Below are 18315 nucleotides of genomic sequence, written 5' to 3' on the forward strand. Positions count from 1 at the left end.
AAGGCAAACCCATCGGTTTACCATTCTCCTATATTAGCTCTTACGTCTAATAGTTATCATATGATTGAATGATGCAGCTATGCCCACGAAGGGCGATTTCCACTTGAAATTATATTGTGATCTATTACTCAAAGTAGAAAATTGACATCAAAGCTGCCTGATATCAGGCTTTGGCAGTAATAAATATTAGTAAAAATAATATTTTACCCGTGGTTCCACAATTAGTTCTGTAGACATGTGCCTCGACAGATCCGTTGCTTGCAGACAATCTTTTGTAGAGGATATGCGGATGGCCCTTACTCTCTCTCGGCGCGTGACCTTTCACAGGCTCGATAACATACTCGTCATACGGTGTTTTTATAAAGCCAGACTGCAGAAATCGGAAAAGCCAATGAATATTTTACATATCGATTTTTTTTTGCTAATAAATCAATAGATCAATGTCACTGAATGACATGCGGTGGATGTTTGTATAAATAGACCGTTGGCGAATAAACATTGATTGTGATTTAATTAGTTATTGCGGGGAAGTATTTGATTTTGTCGGACGTTTAATGAACACAACAATGTGAGCTGACTTTGAGAAATTATTTGTTAGTAAGATAACACTGGGTGCGGTTGTGCCAGGGCACGGTAGTGACAGTTTTTATAACAGCTGAACTATACTGATCTTGAGATAGGATCCAAAGGTAGAAAGATGAAGTATGTTTGTTCGAACAAGTTTGCATTATTGAATTAAGTCATCGCCCTACATTAGCATGATCTGTAGTGTCAAAAACCATTCGATTCCTATTAAAATGGAGACGTGGTGGTTAGTGCAAGACTCAAAGATTAGTTTTTAAGAGAACGGAGCATCCGATTTCAATAATTCAAATAACATTTTACTTGTATTGACAAGATGAAGAACTGAATAAATTTTTGGAAAGGCAGGTTTAGCGGTTTTGGAGATCTAGTAAAAAATGTAAAAAAAACGCCATTTTGAGGTCAAAAATGATCATTGGACATATGCACATCATATTATCAGATATTTTATGAAGATTTTAATAATGTGTATTAATTTGGTTTACATTTCTATGGGTTTTGTAACATCGTTTGTCTCTTTGACGGCGACGAGGCGCTTACGCGTTTCGATATTCCTTCTCTATACAGCCAAAGCATTGCGATTGCTTTAAAAAAAGTTCTAAATTTCAAAATTAATTCAAACTAATAAAAGCATTTTTTTCCAAAAGTTTTTTCTCCAAAAAAGTAATGTTTTTCAAAAAATTAAGATTTCTCAAAAATCTAATTTTTTCAAAGTTTAAAACATATTTGTTTTTTTAAAAATCTAATTTTTGGTACGCGAAGTTTCAGCAATTTGCCTTAAGGCACGGTGCCATACACCACTCGCTTTTATTATAATAAGCTTTGTTTAAATGATTGCATCATATTTCTTTGTTTAAATGGTTACATAATTATTTCTGACAATAAAAGTCGTTTAATAAAACCAATTTTGGTATTATTTTCTAACTTATGTTTATGCCTGATTTGATTTTATGATCAATCCATCATTAAAAAATTTGAAGAAAAATATCTCACGTGTTTGAACACTATGAGCTTTTAAGTGCAATTCAGAGCTTTAATTAAGTTATGACCATTGTAGTAAATTTTTACAAATTTTGTTGATTTAAACTATGTAACCGTAACCGTGAATAACCTGTCTAGGATCACAGTCGAAAACAATAACACAATTGCCGCACGATTTCAGGAATTAGACTTTTATTGAACTGTAAAATCAAAATATTTAAATTTGGGAGAGGCCCTTCTTAGAAAAAAAAAACATTTTAGTACATGATTTAGGCAAAAGTTGTTGCATTGAATGATGATTCAAAAATGATGAAACGAGAGACAAACATGCGAACTAAATATAGGCGGAAAGCGTTATCATTTATCGTGTTATTTTAAGTTTTTATTTATTTACTCGTACTTTCAAAAAACAATGAACGCAGTATAATCCACAATCACACCTAATGCATTTTTCAATATGTGTCCGATTCGTTAGACCAATCTTTATTACATCATACCCTAATAATGTGTCAATGTATACTTACCAGTCCATTACACGTGGATATAGCGACTTTAGTATCGGGCATCCCCCTGATTGTGCCTCGAAAGTGACACTGATCAACATTGGGTTTCTCGATAATAAAGTCTTGAACTTTATGAGTCGGTCGCTTTTCGATCACTAGGCCTGGGCCGATGAAATCGTGATTTGGCCACAGCTCCAAATGATGTTCCTCTCCTAGCACAAAGATGGGAGATTTTGTTTTAGACGAAATAGAAAATTACTTTTGTTTCTTTGTTGTTAGTCGTGTGATGTAATTAACTTTGGGATAAGTTATGCAAAACTCGGCCAAAGTGAAAATATTAACTGATTAATATGTTCATATATTTGGAATATATTGGATAAAAACTCTTCTTCGCTATAATTTTTGTCACAGACTCGGTAAAGTATAATAACAATGTTTGGCTTAGGTGCACTATGGTATTTTCTCAAAAAGAGATCATGCGAATTTAATAAAACTTGGCACACATTGTTATCATACTTCACCAAGATTTTGACAATTTTTAAAATGTTTCACATAGCAGTTTTCAAGATATGCAAGATTGCACTCTGACCTGAAACTAGCCTAGTTTCAGGTTGAGAGCACGTTTGGCCTAGACGCACCATGGTATCTTTTCAAAAGGGGATTACACAAATTTAATGAAACTTGGCACACATTGTTATCATACTTTACCAAGATTGTGACAATAAATTTAAATTGGTTAATACGGTAGTTTTCGAGATATTCGAGATTTCACTCTGACCTGAAACTAGCTTAGTTTCAGTTTGAGAGCACGTTTGGCCTAGGTGCACCATGGTATCTTCTCAAAGAGGGTAGTATTACAATAATTATTAACAGACGTTATTTCTCGCATTTTACTTACTTCATTATGAATAAATACTATGAGTTTAATCGAAATCCGAGATTCCAAGATTTTTTCGCTAAAATTTTTAGTGTATTTGATCAGGCTAATTTTCGAGTTTTCAGCGAATTTAACTAGAAAAGCTTATGAGTATAAAAATAATTCTTATATGACGTTATTTCTCGCTATATGCAATTAATTTCCATTTTGGATCCACTATCTGCCCTATCTGCCCTACCTGCCGAGCAATCGTCAAAAAGTTAGGATTTTTTTTTTGCTAATTTTTAATACTGCAAAACTTTGAGAACATATATATACCCTAATATATATATATATATATATATATATATATATATATAATGGACATTTTCGAATGTCCTTGCCACCAAGGGCTCAAATGTTTCCAAATTGATAAAAAACAATTCTGACAGTTTCAGCTCTTAATATTAACTTTAAGATAATACACAATTCAATCAAACTTCGTATGGAAAGAGCATGGAAAAATTTTTAAAATTAAAAAAAAAATTTTTTAGGTACAACTTAGCGACAAATGAATTAAAAGTGTCATTTTTTATTGAAAATTCGACTATTTTTTCAAAAATGTATATTACATCCATACGTTTTGGCTATAATTCTAGCCTTCATTCAAAACTAAAACAATTGAATGAAATGAATTGAAAAATAAATTAAAAACTAAAACAATTAAATTGGAGTCAAAAAAAATAAAAAGAGTAAATTAGTACCTACAATTAGATATGGAAATGCACAACATTAATTAATATAAACATTAAACTTGTAATCAAACACTTTTCACAAAATACTAATTTAAAAAAATCACAAATAGATAGTGTGTAATATATGTGTTGTTTGTAGACTGATTGAAGATATAATGGAGAAAAGACTCTTTGAAATATTTTTACCAAGATTCTACACATTGTCTATATATATCTGATATATATAATTAGTAATATATTTTTCAAATGTTTTTGCCATTAGGCACATATGTTTAAATATTATATTTTATTTTATATTCACTGAAAAATATGTTCTATAATTTAAAATATATAGGATGAGAACTCTTAAAAAGTTCACAAAAATATTATTCTACAACAAAATTGATTTTCATACAAGCGTCTATCATGTTCAAATAGTTGCATCTAAATTTGCATTCAAAGTTGAAATACTGCCAATCTTAACACTCAATAGTAAAGTTTCATTTCATTCGAACTACATAGTTTGCAATTTGCGATTCGAGATGCAATCAAACAACAATGTCATTTCGGTTCTCAACTTCGGCCTCGCAAAACTTATCGATTGTATGATACAGAGTAAATATTTTCCAACAAAACAAGTCTATTCACAATCGAACACGCGATGTGTTTTTCCTACTTTTAGTTATTTTTAATAGCTAACCTTCAATAGGAAACTTGTAATGTATGAAGGAGTCCTGGGTAATCTCTCGCTTTTTTCTGGTCTCGTCTAAGTTGTAATAGTGAGGTATGTAGTGGGAGACGAATGATCCGTCGTAGTCAACTTTTCTTGGCACGACAAGCTCGTAGTCTTCAACATTTTCGGTGTACAGACCTTCGAAAAATCAGATCTGTTACATATTCATGCGATAGAATTAAATATCAAATGTTCAAGGCTATTGAGTTGCTAGTTGGAGTTAGAGAACTGGAAAAGATTGATATAACATAGGAATAAAAGTTCTAAATAGTCACAAGGACGTACTTGTGAAACCTTTATTATAGTATTTACAGATATTTTTTATTTTCTTTACAGATATTTATTGAATTACAACCTGTTTTTTTTTCAAATGCTTACCCAATAAGCCTTTACGATGCTGATAAAAATTTTGACATAATTATTGAGCTTTGACTGGATTATGTTTACATATATATATTGAATGAGACCCCTTTTCATATACAAAATATTCAATCATAAAAAAATAATAATCGATATAGATTTATCCTAATCTATAACAGTAATGTTGCCAACTTTTATCAATGTAATTTTACACATTTATTTTATTTAAATCTTTAGTAGTACTTGATTTTTATACCATTCTCATTGCCACTCCATTTTAATTACCGTCCATATTTTTTGAAAGTTTTTGAAGAAGTTGTTCCTCAGAAAGAATATTTATTTATGTCAAAGGTTGATCAACCCTTAATTTGTGTTGATTTATCTGTCTATTTTCTATATATTTTAGAACAAAATAAAGTTGTTTTAGTCTGTTTATCATGCATGGTCAAAAATCACATACGATTTTTTGTATGTATGTTTACTAAAGGGTAGATAAGCCTATTTTTTATTTTCTTGACCAGTTTTCATTCTATTAAAATTTTTATTCTAATTTGTGGAATGCCTAGTTAAAAATTACATATTGGTACATATTTATACCAAAATTCCATATGTTGCAATAGTCAGTTTAGTAACGAAATCGTTTTTTATCAAAATTTCAGTTAGTGAAACTGAAATTATTATTTTATACTAAGCACAGATTAAGATTTGTTGGAGCTTATGGAAAAGCTTAAATCCTATTTCAATTTGATCTACACGGCACCTAAAAATTATATACTATCTTGAATTTTCACCTTCCTACCGCAAATTTATATTGTGCAATAGTCATTCAAATAATTAAATTGTATTTCAAACTACTTTGACCTGGTAAATGGGAGAAGTATTAAATTCTGAATTTTGATGATTATATTGAGCTTATGGAAGAACCTAGATTTTTGTTAATCAATAATTTATTTTAATTATGAGTTGTTCCCTCTTAACATTTTTTATGAATTTTTGGATCAATTTATTTAACTTTTGTATATAACGCGCAATTAAATACACATGAAGCCCTTAATTTTTACGCTTTTACCTTAAACGCCTATTTAGTAATAAATGGATAATTTTAATTATAAAGTTTATTAATATCGTATGAAAATATTAAATACCATACCATTACTAGATTCAAAAAATATATCGTAGTGTTCTAACAATTACTCACCCATTTAATTTTGATTCTAATTTTTTAAAACTAAATTATTATTGATACTGTTGAATAAATTATGATTTTACCAAGTTGTATTTAGTATAAATTATACAAAATTACTTACTTAATTTCAAAGTCTCAATTTTATTCGTCTTGATCAAATTACTATAGTCAGAAAAAATAGGATTACACAGCAGTTCAATATAGATAAAAATGGAAAGTAAGAATAACTTAAAATTAAATGATAATAATAATTATAAAATATATAATTCAGAAGAACAATGTACTTAGAATACAGTTTGATGCACTTTTATTTGTTACATGGTTCATGAAAACATGTACAACAAATAACTAATGCAGAAATATGCGAGCTTTTAGATAATATATATATATATATATATAAATTTGAAAAGATATTACATTTATTTGTTGCATTAAACTTTATTCATAAAACAAATACAACATTCAATATCTTCTAAGAAGTTACACTTTTAAAATAATTTTTCATTACACACATCTTGAAAGTATTCATATTCCAAATGCGGTAAACAATAAATATGCAATTCCAAACAATTGAAAACATTTGAAAACTATACAAAGTGTAGTTTAAATTTCCCGCAATACCAATTTTATAGTTTTCAAACTGTATATTGCTGTTGCTTCTAGAACGCCGATATCATAGTCGGAATACCTTCGTCAAAGGGTTGACATTCCATATTTTACTCGAGTTTCCAAAGAATGTTTCATGACAATGATTTACTCATACATACACCAAGTACTGAAGCAAATATATTTCTGCAGAGTCATATTTTATAAAATTTCGAATGATAATGTTATTCACGTGTATGCTTCAACGGCGAGATATTTCTTTGTAAAACTTTGCGCTTCTTTATTCAATATCCTGTAAGAAGTTTTATTTGTGCATCCAGTCGTACATTCAGGAACGTATTTGGAAAATTTTGATCCAATATTCTATTGGTTACTTTCATCTAGAGTAGATTCTTATTAAATACATATTATAATGCGTTTTTTTTTTTACGTGTATACTTTATTTTTTTTTTAAATTACAATATTTATTATAACTGTTAAATAATCTAACATCTAGTAATAATAATAAATAATAACATAAATTTAAATAAATATGAGTACAAAGGATAGAATTTACATTATACATTATAGTATACTTTAATGGCGAGCTTTTTTTGACAAATTTTACTCCTTCTTGATCAATATTATGTGAGAAGTTTAGAGACCAATTCTTGGATAAAATAGGAATGTCATAGTAATGCTATGTTACAGGTCTGTATTCGTATGATTTTGTAGCTACAAACTGTCAAAAAGCTATGTATTTGCTACGTTTTACACTTAATACCTAATTTCATATATGTGTTACCAAGAAAACATCCGAAAGATGCATTTATGATAAAATTGTTTTTTGACGTTTGTACGTTTTGGAGGTTAGGTTTCAGGCGTAAAATGCTTTATCGCACAACAAGTACATAGCTTTTTGACAGTTTGTCACTATCAACTCATACATGTATAGACCCCTAAAAAAAATTTATCATAGCCACCACCATTTACCTATTTTATCCGAGAATGATAAAAAAAATATTAATATTAGTGCTTTAGTGAAAGGTATGTTTTTTTCTGATAGATGACCATTAGTTTAAAATATTGTTTAAACCAACTGAATATTGATCATGATTAATTTAAATTTTTACTTAATAATCTTTTAACCTAGGAATTAAGTGTGATATACTATAATAACATGCTTCTATTTATAATAAGTTCAGTGAACCTCATTGTCTTTTAACATTAAGTTTCGTTAGGAAACTAATTGTTGCTATTTTTCATATCAGAGCTTGTGATCTACAAATTTTCATATTTAATTTTTTTATATATTAAAAATATAAGTGTATAAGAAAATCTGTTATATATATAACTGTATCTCAATCAGACAATATATCTGGTGTAAGAGATCACAGTAAATATTATTACAAACAATTTATATACTAAAATTTTGCAAATATACACGTAAATACATAATATGCTTATACACACACATGCTTATTCAGATAAAAATTATAAACAATAATTATATATAATGAAAGAAAAAAAAATTATCTCTAAATTCTAGGGTACTTTTTAACTCTGAGAATTTTACTTTTTGACTTTTTTAAGAATTGCTCAATATGACAATGAAGTCACGAAATTCTCAAATATAAAAAAATAATCTGGACACTTTAATAAAGTCATAATCGCATATTTATTCATGGCCAATGTAATCACAATCTTAATGCAACAAATCTGATAATATTTTATAGACTTAAAATCACCTTTTTATTAATCAATCATGTAGGTATCATTCAATCTCCTACTATATTATTAACCATATTAATAATTATAAAAAATTAATTCATTTTTTTTTATTCTCCACTATATTCAGCACATGCAACGAAATACCAATCCTTTTTATATAAAAGATACAAAGCTTACCTTATTTCCACTATACAATTAATTAGTATATGATTATACCGAAAAATCGCTATCAGTCTCGTCAGAGGTCCGTGATTCAATATTGAAAACTTGCATACTGACATCATCCATCAACTGTTGCTTCTCTATATCACGTGATCTTGACTTCGTGTACATAACTTGTAATTCTGCACGAGATGCCTTTTTTTTCTTCCTGGTTTGATAACTATAGTCCAGGTCGCTGCTGGACGAAGACGAATAAGGATAGTGTTTTCGTCTGGCTTTTCGTCTCTTTTTTTTCTCAGCATAAGCAGGATCATCTGAAGAATCTATCACATCACTGATATCGCTTAAATCACCTAGGTAAATGATGATTAGAGTTAAATTAGCAATCAAGAGTCATAAAAACCCTTTCCATCCAAAGCCTGCCTTCTTTTTTGGCACTTTTCAAGTGAACCTCGACATTGGAGCGGAAAGGGTTAAATATATGAAATGTATGAAAAGCAAATTCATATATAAGACCTAAAAGCCAAATTGAACCATTATTAGTAAAAGCTTTGATTGAGATAAGTTCACTATCACTAGAACGTTTTGACCGGAAGATTTGTACTAAACAAATATTAGCTAAGAAATTACCATACCAATATCTCCACAACTACTGAATTCTACAGAATTATATAAAGCAGCATTATATATAATCTAGATATAAATAACTTTCATCTAAATTTATATAGAACTCGTAGTTATTAAACGTAGCTTTAAATTTAGATGCAACATATAGTTTTGCAACTTCCGTACAAAACTTTGTACAAAAGTTGTACAAACTCGCCGTAACGTAGTCCAAAACTTTTGTTCAAAGTTATATAAAGGGAATTGAGATATGGTAAATATTTCTTGCTTATGAATTTTAGAATATTACTACTTAAAGAAGAATATAAGCGACACGATAAATGTGCTATAATATTAATTGAATAATATTTGTATAAAAATATGTCTGGGTAATAGCAAATGTTTCACTGGTATACCGAAATATCGGAATACGGCCAAATTTTTCGGCGGTATTAAAACCGGTATTTACCTTAAAAATATCATATTACACTCGAGTTCAAATTTCTCAAAACAAATGTATCGTTAAATTCCATAATCGCATAAACAGATATATCTCTAAAGTCGAAACATTATCTCAACTCGTCATTACAGTGAATATTTATTGCTTTCCAAAAATAGGCTTTTTAATATCTTGCCTAAGTAAACAAAATCGGATGAATAAATAATGATGCTAATTTAAACTTATGTAAAAATGTAACAATTTTTCAAAGTGACAGCTGCGCCAAAATATTTTATATCATAATATTCACAATCAACATAATAAAGATTACTACTGTGAAATCTGTATTTTTCCTAACTTCGTACGTATTAATCCTGATTACTAAATATTTTTGCTTTTTATTACAATTATAAAATATTATTTTCGTAAAACGTATCGCAGTTTGAAAATAATATAAGATCATTAAATTTATTTAAATAAAAATACTAAACAATTATAGTATGTTATTATTTATCTTGATAATCTATAAGATGTTTAATTAGTATAGAAAAAATATTGTTTTAAAGTCTTTAAAATACTGAAAATTGTGCTGATTTAACACATTGGATACAGACAATACAATTCATTATGAAAATGTGGTATGATAAGAATAGTTATAGTAAAATTAATGATAGAGAAAGTTATTGGTCATTTAATTATCTCTAAAATAGTATACTACAAGTTCTGATAAAATCAGAATTAAAAGTTATAATACAATTAATGCGGGGGGGGGGGGGGTGGTGAAAGGTAAAAAAATCACAGGACACACGCCTTTTTTCTTTCCATTTACTGCAATAATTTTGTTGATCGTAGGTTGAATAGAGCACATGTGAACAGGATTTGACAAATTGATTCACTTCAAATATGAACTTAAGTAATAATGTATATTAAATTATTAGTGAGAAAAATAAAATTTAGATATTAAAATTACTTGAAGCCAGTTAAAATATGGTACAAAATTATAACAATTAGATGCAACATTACTGAAGCAATTTTTTTGGGTAGAAAAATCCAAGCTGATATTGTACCTTTACCAGGAATGCTACATATTAATTCTTTCTGAATTTGTTATACCTGAGTTTTCGATCTTTCTCACGCATATGATTGATTTTGGTGAGAAGTACTCAATAAAGTCCATACTGATGATGAGTTAATTCAATTGGATATAATTTTGTTAAATTATTTTTAAAGAAAATAAACTTATTGTTTTCTTTATTGTGTAGTTGTAATAATTATCCTTGTATATATATTTTTTTATATTTATACAAGTATTTATACATGTATAAATATACGTACATACATACATACAGTACATACCCGTATTTTACCGGTATTATCAGTTTTAAAAGAGAAAATACAGAAATACCGGCATTGAATTTGTTATTGGTATTGCACTTTCTAGTACTGATTATTATATATCTTACATCGAAATAAGTAGCATAGGGTACTTTTTGGAACATAACTACCGTATTATAGAAGGGTCTCTGTATCCCACAGTAGTAATAATAGTAAATAGATATTTCAATTAGTATTTTTTATCAAATTACCGTAAGAGATAGGATCCAGGCAAATAGTGCATTTATTGTGCAAGTCCCCGAAACAACTTTCGCAGAAAACTCCGATGCAGGCGGGAGTCGCGCATCGTATGAAAGTCTCGCCTTTGCGCTCAACGGATGCACACACCAGGCAGGATACTTGTTTTTTATCATCGAGAAAAAAACGAATCACAGGAATGTTGATCAATTTAGCTCGCACCATTTCCACGAATGTTACTTTATCCACCCCTGATTTACCTGAGAAAAAAGTAAATAAATACATAACATAATATATAATATTTTGCATTAGTGCAGAATAATACCATTACATGTTCTATAAGCTGTATCAAACACTTCTTACTATTAAGAAACATTAGTAGACAATCATTAATTACATTTTTTACTATCTACTAAGGGGTATTTTTGGTCCCACCTTCCTCTTTCTTGGTGATACGTGGTGATATTAGAAATTACCCCGCCCCCCTCCCCTATCAAACATGACGTATATTTTTAGTTATGACAAAAAATGTATTTTTTTTAAATTTTTTTGAAAGTGTTTGGATTTTTTTTAAAAAATTAGTTAATAATTAAATACACGTGATATCTTACTATACCGTTTTCTCCCCGACTCGTGATTTTTTATTCAAAGAAAACCCAAGATTAATTGAGATATTGCATCAATTTCACGAAAGGATATGTTTGCTTGAAAAGTAAAACCCGATGCCATTACTGCTTGGCATTAGGTTGTTCGTGGGAGGTATCGAGCCTGGGACATCCGATTGAAATTTTGTAGTTTTAACCTAATTAGATACCTCAAATTAAATTAATACCAAGTTTTGTTAAAGCATATTAGCCAAAACCAACAATATTAGCTACCCATACACTAGCGTTCTTTCATGCAGTTCTTTCCGTTGACGGTTTTTCCTGTCAGATTACCAAAGGGAAAAAAATCTGTTGATCACCCACTAACACAAACTGTTTCCTACCATCTTTCTTGTCGTATTTTCCTGTTAGACTTGTCATCTCACATTCATGAGGAAAATAATCCTGTTACAGCACACTAACGTAAAATATATTTTCTGCAATCTTTCTTCCTAAAAGTGGATCTGTACGGAAAGCATGTTGGTTAGTGTGTAAATTTATCATTTTTAGACACATCTATCCTGACGATCGATCACTTTACTTTTGACAAAAGGATTTTGCTAATTGTGAAACGATAAATTTACAGAGTGTATAGTGCTGAGTACTAGTGCGGTTATATAAAAAAATATTAAATAATTTTCTATTTTGCATTATTATTATTTATGGAAAGAAGACGAAGAATTATTGCTATCACATGTGCTGGGTTAGTAAGTGAAGGCTTCGTTTTTAAGCAACAAAGAAAAAAGAAAAGACGTGCCTGGTCCAAAACATGGTTACTGCAACGAGCGAAATACGGCGATATGAAGCTTTTGAAAGAACTAAAAAGAAATGAACCCGACGATTTTAAAAATTACCTAAGGATGAGTGCAGACGTGTTTGACAAGTTGTTGAAATTAGTTGGCCCATATATACAAAAACAAAATACTCAAATGAGAGATAGTATACCAGCAGAAGAGCGACTTATTGTAACGTTAAGATTCTTAGCTACTGGAAGAAGCTACGAATGTTTAAAATTCAGTAGTGGCATTTCTCCGCAATCATTAGGTCGCATAATTCCCGAAACATGTAGAGTCATCTATAAAGTTCTGCAAAAGGAATATATGAAAGTAAGTACAATACCTTGTGCAAAAAGTCCTCTCTTTATTTTAACAAATACAAATAAACTAAAAAACTCATCCTAATTATAACAAGAAAACGTAAAAAAATTATATAATTGTTATTCACGACCTGCTGAGGAAAAATAAGCTCGCAAACCTTCCATAGGGCTAACATTTTCAGCAGGAGTAGATTCCGCTGTGGAATAATTGTTTGATAGGGAAGGAGACGGAAAGGAATTAGACGCTAATGAGGAATGGGCCGAGGACCCTGGCGACACATGAGAAAAATTATTAGAAGGATAAAGTCCTACATTACTGTAGGTTACATCTACGAATTCATTCAATTGACCCATTATTGCCTTATTAAGTACTTTAGTTAGCAATGCTTCAGCATACATCTTTTGTTCTGGGTTTACGACTTTTTCCAATTTTGCACTTATGTATTGACCCAGGGCATCATTTTCTGTTGGTTTGGAGTTTAGTGCCTCAGTACACTTTGCAAGAAATAATTTCCGCTCCCTGTCTTCACAGATTTTTTTGTTTTGTGCAGGGCTATGACCGTCTGCATTCCTATATCTCTTGTTGTTGGTGTTAATATTAGTATTAACCACTGACTCTACATTATGTGCTATTCCCTAAAAAATATTTATATGTTACATACTTCGAAGATAAGTTTTTACTTTTTTAACACATATAACTTTATTTTTAGTTTCCTACTACTACAGCAGAATGGAAGAAGATTGCGGAAGATTTTGATACCCGTTGGCAATTTCCTAACTGTGGCGGAGCAATGGATGGCAAACATATTAGAATCGCATGTCCGCCAAACACAGGAGCACTTTACTATAATTATAAAAATTTTTATAGCATTGTGTTGATGGCATTAGTAAATGCAAATTACGAGTTTGTTTATGCTGATGTCGGAAAAAATGGAAGAAATTCAGATGGTGGTATTTTGGAATACACTAAGTTTTATGACAAACTTATCAACGATCAGTTAAATATACCACAAACAGTAGATAACATCGAGCATCTCAACTTCGTTTTTGTGGGAGATGAGGCGTTTGCCTTGCATTCACATATTTTGAAGCCATTTAGTCAAGTGGAATTGACCTATGAAAAACGAATTTTTAATTACCGATTATCCAGGGCTAGAAATGTTGTTGAGAATGTTTTTGGACTTGTTGCTTCTCGATTCAGAGTGCTTCATACCGCAATTGCCTTGAAACCGGAAAACACAACATTAGTTATAATGGCAATTTGTGCTCTGCATAATTTTTTGCGGCGCAACAGTGCATCATATTTCAGTCAGAAAGTGTGGACTCGGAAGATAAAAGCTCTCATGAACTACGCAAAGATGGGGATTGGCGAACTGATACTGGTGACTTTTATGGACTGCAGAATTTAACTCGTAATATGACTTTGGAGGCAAAACGCAGCCGCGATAGATACCTCCATTACTTCAACGGTGATGGTAGTGTTCCTTGGCAACATGCAATGGTGGCAAAAGGGAAAGCATAATCAAGAAATATATTGGTTTATGAGTAGAAATTTATAATAAGATTTTTCAATTACCTATCTAATTTTGTAATAAAAATGAATGATAAAATGATTGTAATGAACATACTTCGTTGGTTTCATTGCCTTCGTTGGGCTCGTCTATTTCCTCCACAGGTTCTTGAAATGGGCTATTTGTTGACTCATTGATGTTGTCACAACTACTGGTTGGTAGTTCATGATCTACTAAAAACATCAATAACTTGAAATACCACAAATGTGATTTATAATGTTCGTCAACACCTCTGCCTGATCGCTTTGACTTTTCGACCTTTAAATAATATTAAACTATTTACTATTTTGCACCCTTTTGGGACAGCTATCTATGTATAACTACGAGTATTAACAAGTGTATACTTGCCTTTTTAAATTCTTTGCGGAAGGATCCTCTAATTGATTGAATTTTTTGTTTTACTGTTTTGTGGTCAGCATGTGAATCGTACTTTCTCCAAATCTTTAGCAATTCCAAGTAGCCTTTATTTTTTAAATTACGGTTTTGGTATAGTTCTTTATTCTGTATCTGCCACAAAGCTGGATGAGCTCTATAAGTCTCAATAAATTCTTTCAAAATCCCTTTTGGGACATTTCTTATGTCACCTTTTTCACTTTTCTCTTCACAATCATCATCGTTCAGTTCGGTTACTTGAGTCAATCTCAATTCTTCCTCCATATTAATATTAATATTATTTATTATTCACAAAAAAACAATAATATTATTATTGCACAAGAACAACCCGTGTCCAACCACGCAACAAGAAAGAACAACGCGACTACATAACCTGCGCGAAAACTACGTGCCCACTAACTATGTCTTGGGCAGGAACGTCGAGACATCCCCGAAAGAAATTAGTAATGCTGGAGCGTCATGTCACGCTTCACTAACACACAAATCTTTCCTTCGGGAATCCCCTTTCCGTCAGGAATAACGGTTTTCCTAGAGGAAAGAACGCTAGTGTATGGGTAGCTATTATCTGTTACTATATTGTCTTATCATATTTTACGAAATTCGTTAACAAACTTGTCATATTTCTTGCATTGTCATTTAATTTTTGAAATTACATGTGAAATAAAACGTAATTCATGTCTTGTTCAAGTGTCCTAGCTTATACAAACACAATAACTTAATATTTATCGTGATAAGCATTTTTACACGAAATTATAGATCAGAAACATGTTTCCTGGTGGTATTTATTTTCACAGAGTGAAAATCTCCAACATTATTATATGGACACAAATGTCATTACAAAAAATGTGTAATAGAATAAAAAAAATATTTCCTCTATTTGCACTAAATATTTTTACGTGTTCTACATTCTACAAATAGTAAACCATTTGTGAAACACGTACGTACGTAATTTTTATTGAAATCTCTCTTGTTTCCGGAAATGGTAACAATTTATTACTAATATTATTAGTATTATATCTAACTAATCCCACAGTACAAAATTCGTTGAAAAAATGAGCTGAATTGATTTACATAAAATTATATAATTGATTGATATAATGATATAATTTGTTCTGAGATTAATAGTATTCAGATTACTTGATATGCATTATGATAATATTACATCACTAAACAACATTATATTGAAGTTTTGGCATTAAGGTACTTCTCTAAAACTTACATTTATCACTTATATTAAAATCGTTTTGCATATTTTTGCATCATTATCAGTTTATTTAATAATTTAGCAACGCATGGAACACTTAACTTTTCTTATATTTATACTTGTCAAAATTTATTGAATTTATAATATAATCTAGTATGTGCATATTAGGGTGGTCACTAATATGGACGTTTTTGAATTTCCTTACTCCCAAGGGTTCAAATGGTTCCAAATTGATAAAAAAACAATTCTCTGAAAGCTCTTAATATTAACTTTTAGATAGTGCGAAATTCAATCAAACTTTGTATGAAAATAGCATGGAAAAAAATATGAAAATTAAAAAAAATGAATTAAAACTGAAAATTCGTGTCATTTTTTATTAAAAAATTTTTGAAAACTTTTTCATGCTATTTCCATACAAATCTTTAATTGAATTGCGCTCTCTATCTAAAAGACAATATTAAGATCTAAAACTTTCAAAGAATTATCTTTTATCAATTTGGAACCATTTGAGTCCTTGGGAGCAAGTAAATTCGAAAATGTCCATATTAAGTACAACAAACTGAAACAGAATATTTGTTATTTTAACTTAAAATTAATTTAATACGTTTTAATACCATTTAACGATACGCATATCACTACTCGTCTGTTTTCTAGAAGAACAATAAAGTAAAGTGTTCTATTCAAAATTATGACAGCATTTCCATATTTGAACCATCTCTAGTAAAATCACGATTACTTTTTAAATTAACTTCTCCATATCCGTGCAATTATAATTGATCATTATTTTTATCATCTATTGGTGCTTCAAATTGTATGAAGCCATTCCATTCAACCACGTCTCCTGAGTTGTAAAAGCGGTTAAACTAACTCTATATAACAAAATGGAAACGCATTTCTCGATTTTCCACTCAAAGTGGAATTGCTTCGATAGTTAGTAGTAACCTGACGGTCTTATGGTAACTGGATAAGTTTTCAGCGGGAAACTAACTATCCTCCATTTATATACTCCTTTGCCTTTTAATGAAAAGGGAAGCGAAAACGTGAAACTCAAGTTTAGAAATCAATTAAATTGCAGACTCAATCGTATAAACTGTTCTAATTAGAGGTATCATCGATGACATATTGATGCAGACATTATGATGTATCTAGAATATATTTAATATTAAAAATATTAAATAATTAATATATTTAGTCTAACCGTGCAACTTTTGATGTGGGAATATGTATGTAAGTTTTCGATAAGTTTATTAGTAATTTCAATTATTCGTATGAACTAACATTTCGCTCACTCGTAAAAAATTTAATAAACATACTATAGCAACGATATGAATGAAGTGTTTTCATTTAGCCAAATTATACCATCTTTTCCAAATTTTAAACTTCGATTTCCCCAACCATTTACCATTTCATCAAAAGCGCATTATCTATTCAGCCAAACAAACTCGTCACCTAAAAGTTCTTAAACTAGAAACTTTCAAGTTCCGATCTAGTCGAATATAATTCATCCATCTAGCATATGCAAAGTACGGGTACCTTTACTAAAACGGGTCCTTAGTTGACGTCTGGTGAAGGTTAGGAAATTTCCCCTAGATCGTATAATGTGGTTGTAGAGCCACACTGCTCGCTGACGTGCCCTTTGGGGATGGTAATTAGCCATCACGATCTATGGGAAGAAGAATATGTCGTAAATACAAAGGTTAAATTTATTTGGAAATAGATAATTGACTTTGGATTACAAATTTTAGAAAGTTGGTTTGGATGCTACATATGTTAAAAAAATATAGGAGGTAGTCGACAATGAAAAGTGATTGCATGAGAGATTTGTCTTTATACTCTTACTTCACTACCAAGCTACCGTAAGATCTAGAGGTATATGGCATTGTTGCCATAAGACAAATTGCTGGAACTTACCAAATCATAATAAAATATTTGGAAAATAATATTTAATAATTTTTTTTTTTGAAAATTAAAAAAAAAAAAAAATTCCCAAAAGCTGCATTACTTTCGGCAACACAAGCAGAACGTTTGTTGAATCATTCAAATCGGATGCTTAGTTCTCATAAAAAACTCAATATTTTTGCATATTATCTCTGTGTTCTCGAAACGGTTAGACCTGCCTTAGCCAAGATCTAATCAACACTTCACCCCATCTTTACAAATTGGATCATCCAAATTGGATGCTAGGTTTTCTCCAAAACAGAATTTCTATTTTCTGCATTTCTCGATCTATATCTCCGTAACGACTTGACCTGCCTTTGCGAAAAACTAATCAGCACATCTCCCTATCAATAGGAATCGAATAATTTTTGAACCATTCAAATCGGTTGATCCGTGTGCTTGAAAACGTCGATGGAAAAAACACACACACCTTCATTTTTAC

General features: G+C 30.2%; 2 protein-coding genes across 2 annotated transcripts in view; both read right to left on the bottom strand.

Annotated features, from left to right (window-relative positions):
- Positions 1–18315, bottom strand: part of LOC113367568 (DC-STAMP domain-containing protein 2-like) — a 68354-nt gene that overhangs the window by 22411 nt on the left and 27628 nt on the right. The window contains exons 7-10 of the mRNA XM_026609165.1: positions 11042–11287; positions 8527–8766; positions 2088–2278; positions 208–370 (exon numbers count right to left, since the gene is read on the bottom strand). Coding sequence (XP_026464950.1) covers positions 208–370; positions 2088–2278; positions 8527–8766; positions 11042–11287 — 840 coding nt within the window. The remainder of the gene's footprint in view (positions 1–207; positions 371–2087; positions 2279–8526; positions 8767–11041; positions 11288–18315) is intronic.
- LOC113366451 lies at positions 12831–15102 on the bottom strand. Its single transcript, XM_026608051.1, has 2 exons — positions 14396–15102; positions 12831–13403 (listed from the first exon to the last, which is right to left on the bottom strand). The coding sequence occupies exons 1-2, from the start codon at positions 14519–14521 to the stop codon at positions 12888–12890; spliced, it is 642 nt and encodes a 213-aa protein (XP_026463836.1). The 5' UTR covers positions 14522–15102; the 3' UTR covers positions 12831–12887.

Source organism: Ctenocephalides felis, unplaced genomic scaffold (genome assembly GCF_003426905.1).
Source record: "Ctenocephalides felis isolate EL2017-DRISC unplaced genomic scaffold, ASM342690v1 CF-g0.4_SCAFFOLD_01170, whole genome shotgun sequence".
Taxonomy (NCBI): Eukaryota; Metazoa; Arthropoda; class Insecta; order Siphonaptera; family Pulicidae; genus Ctenocephalides; species Ctenocephalides felis.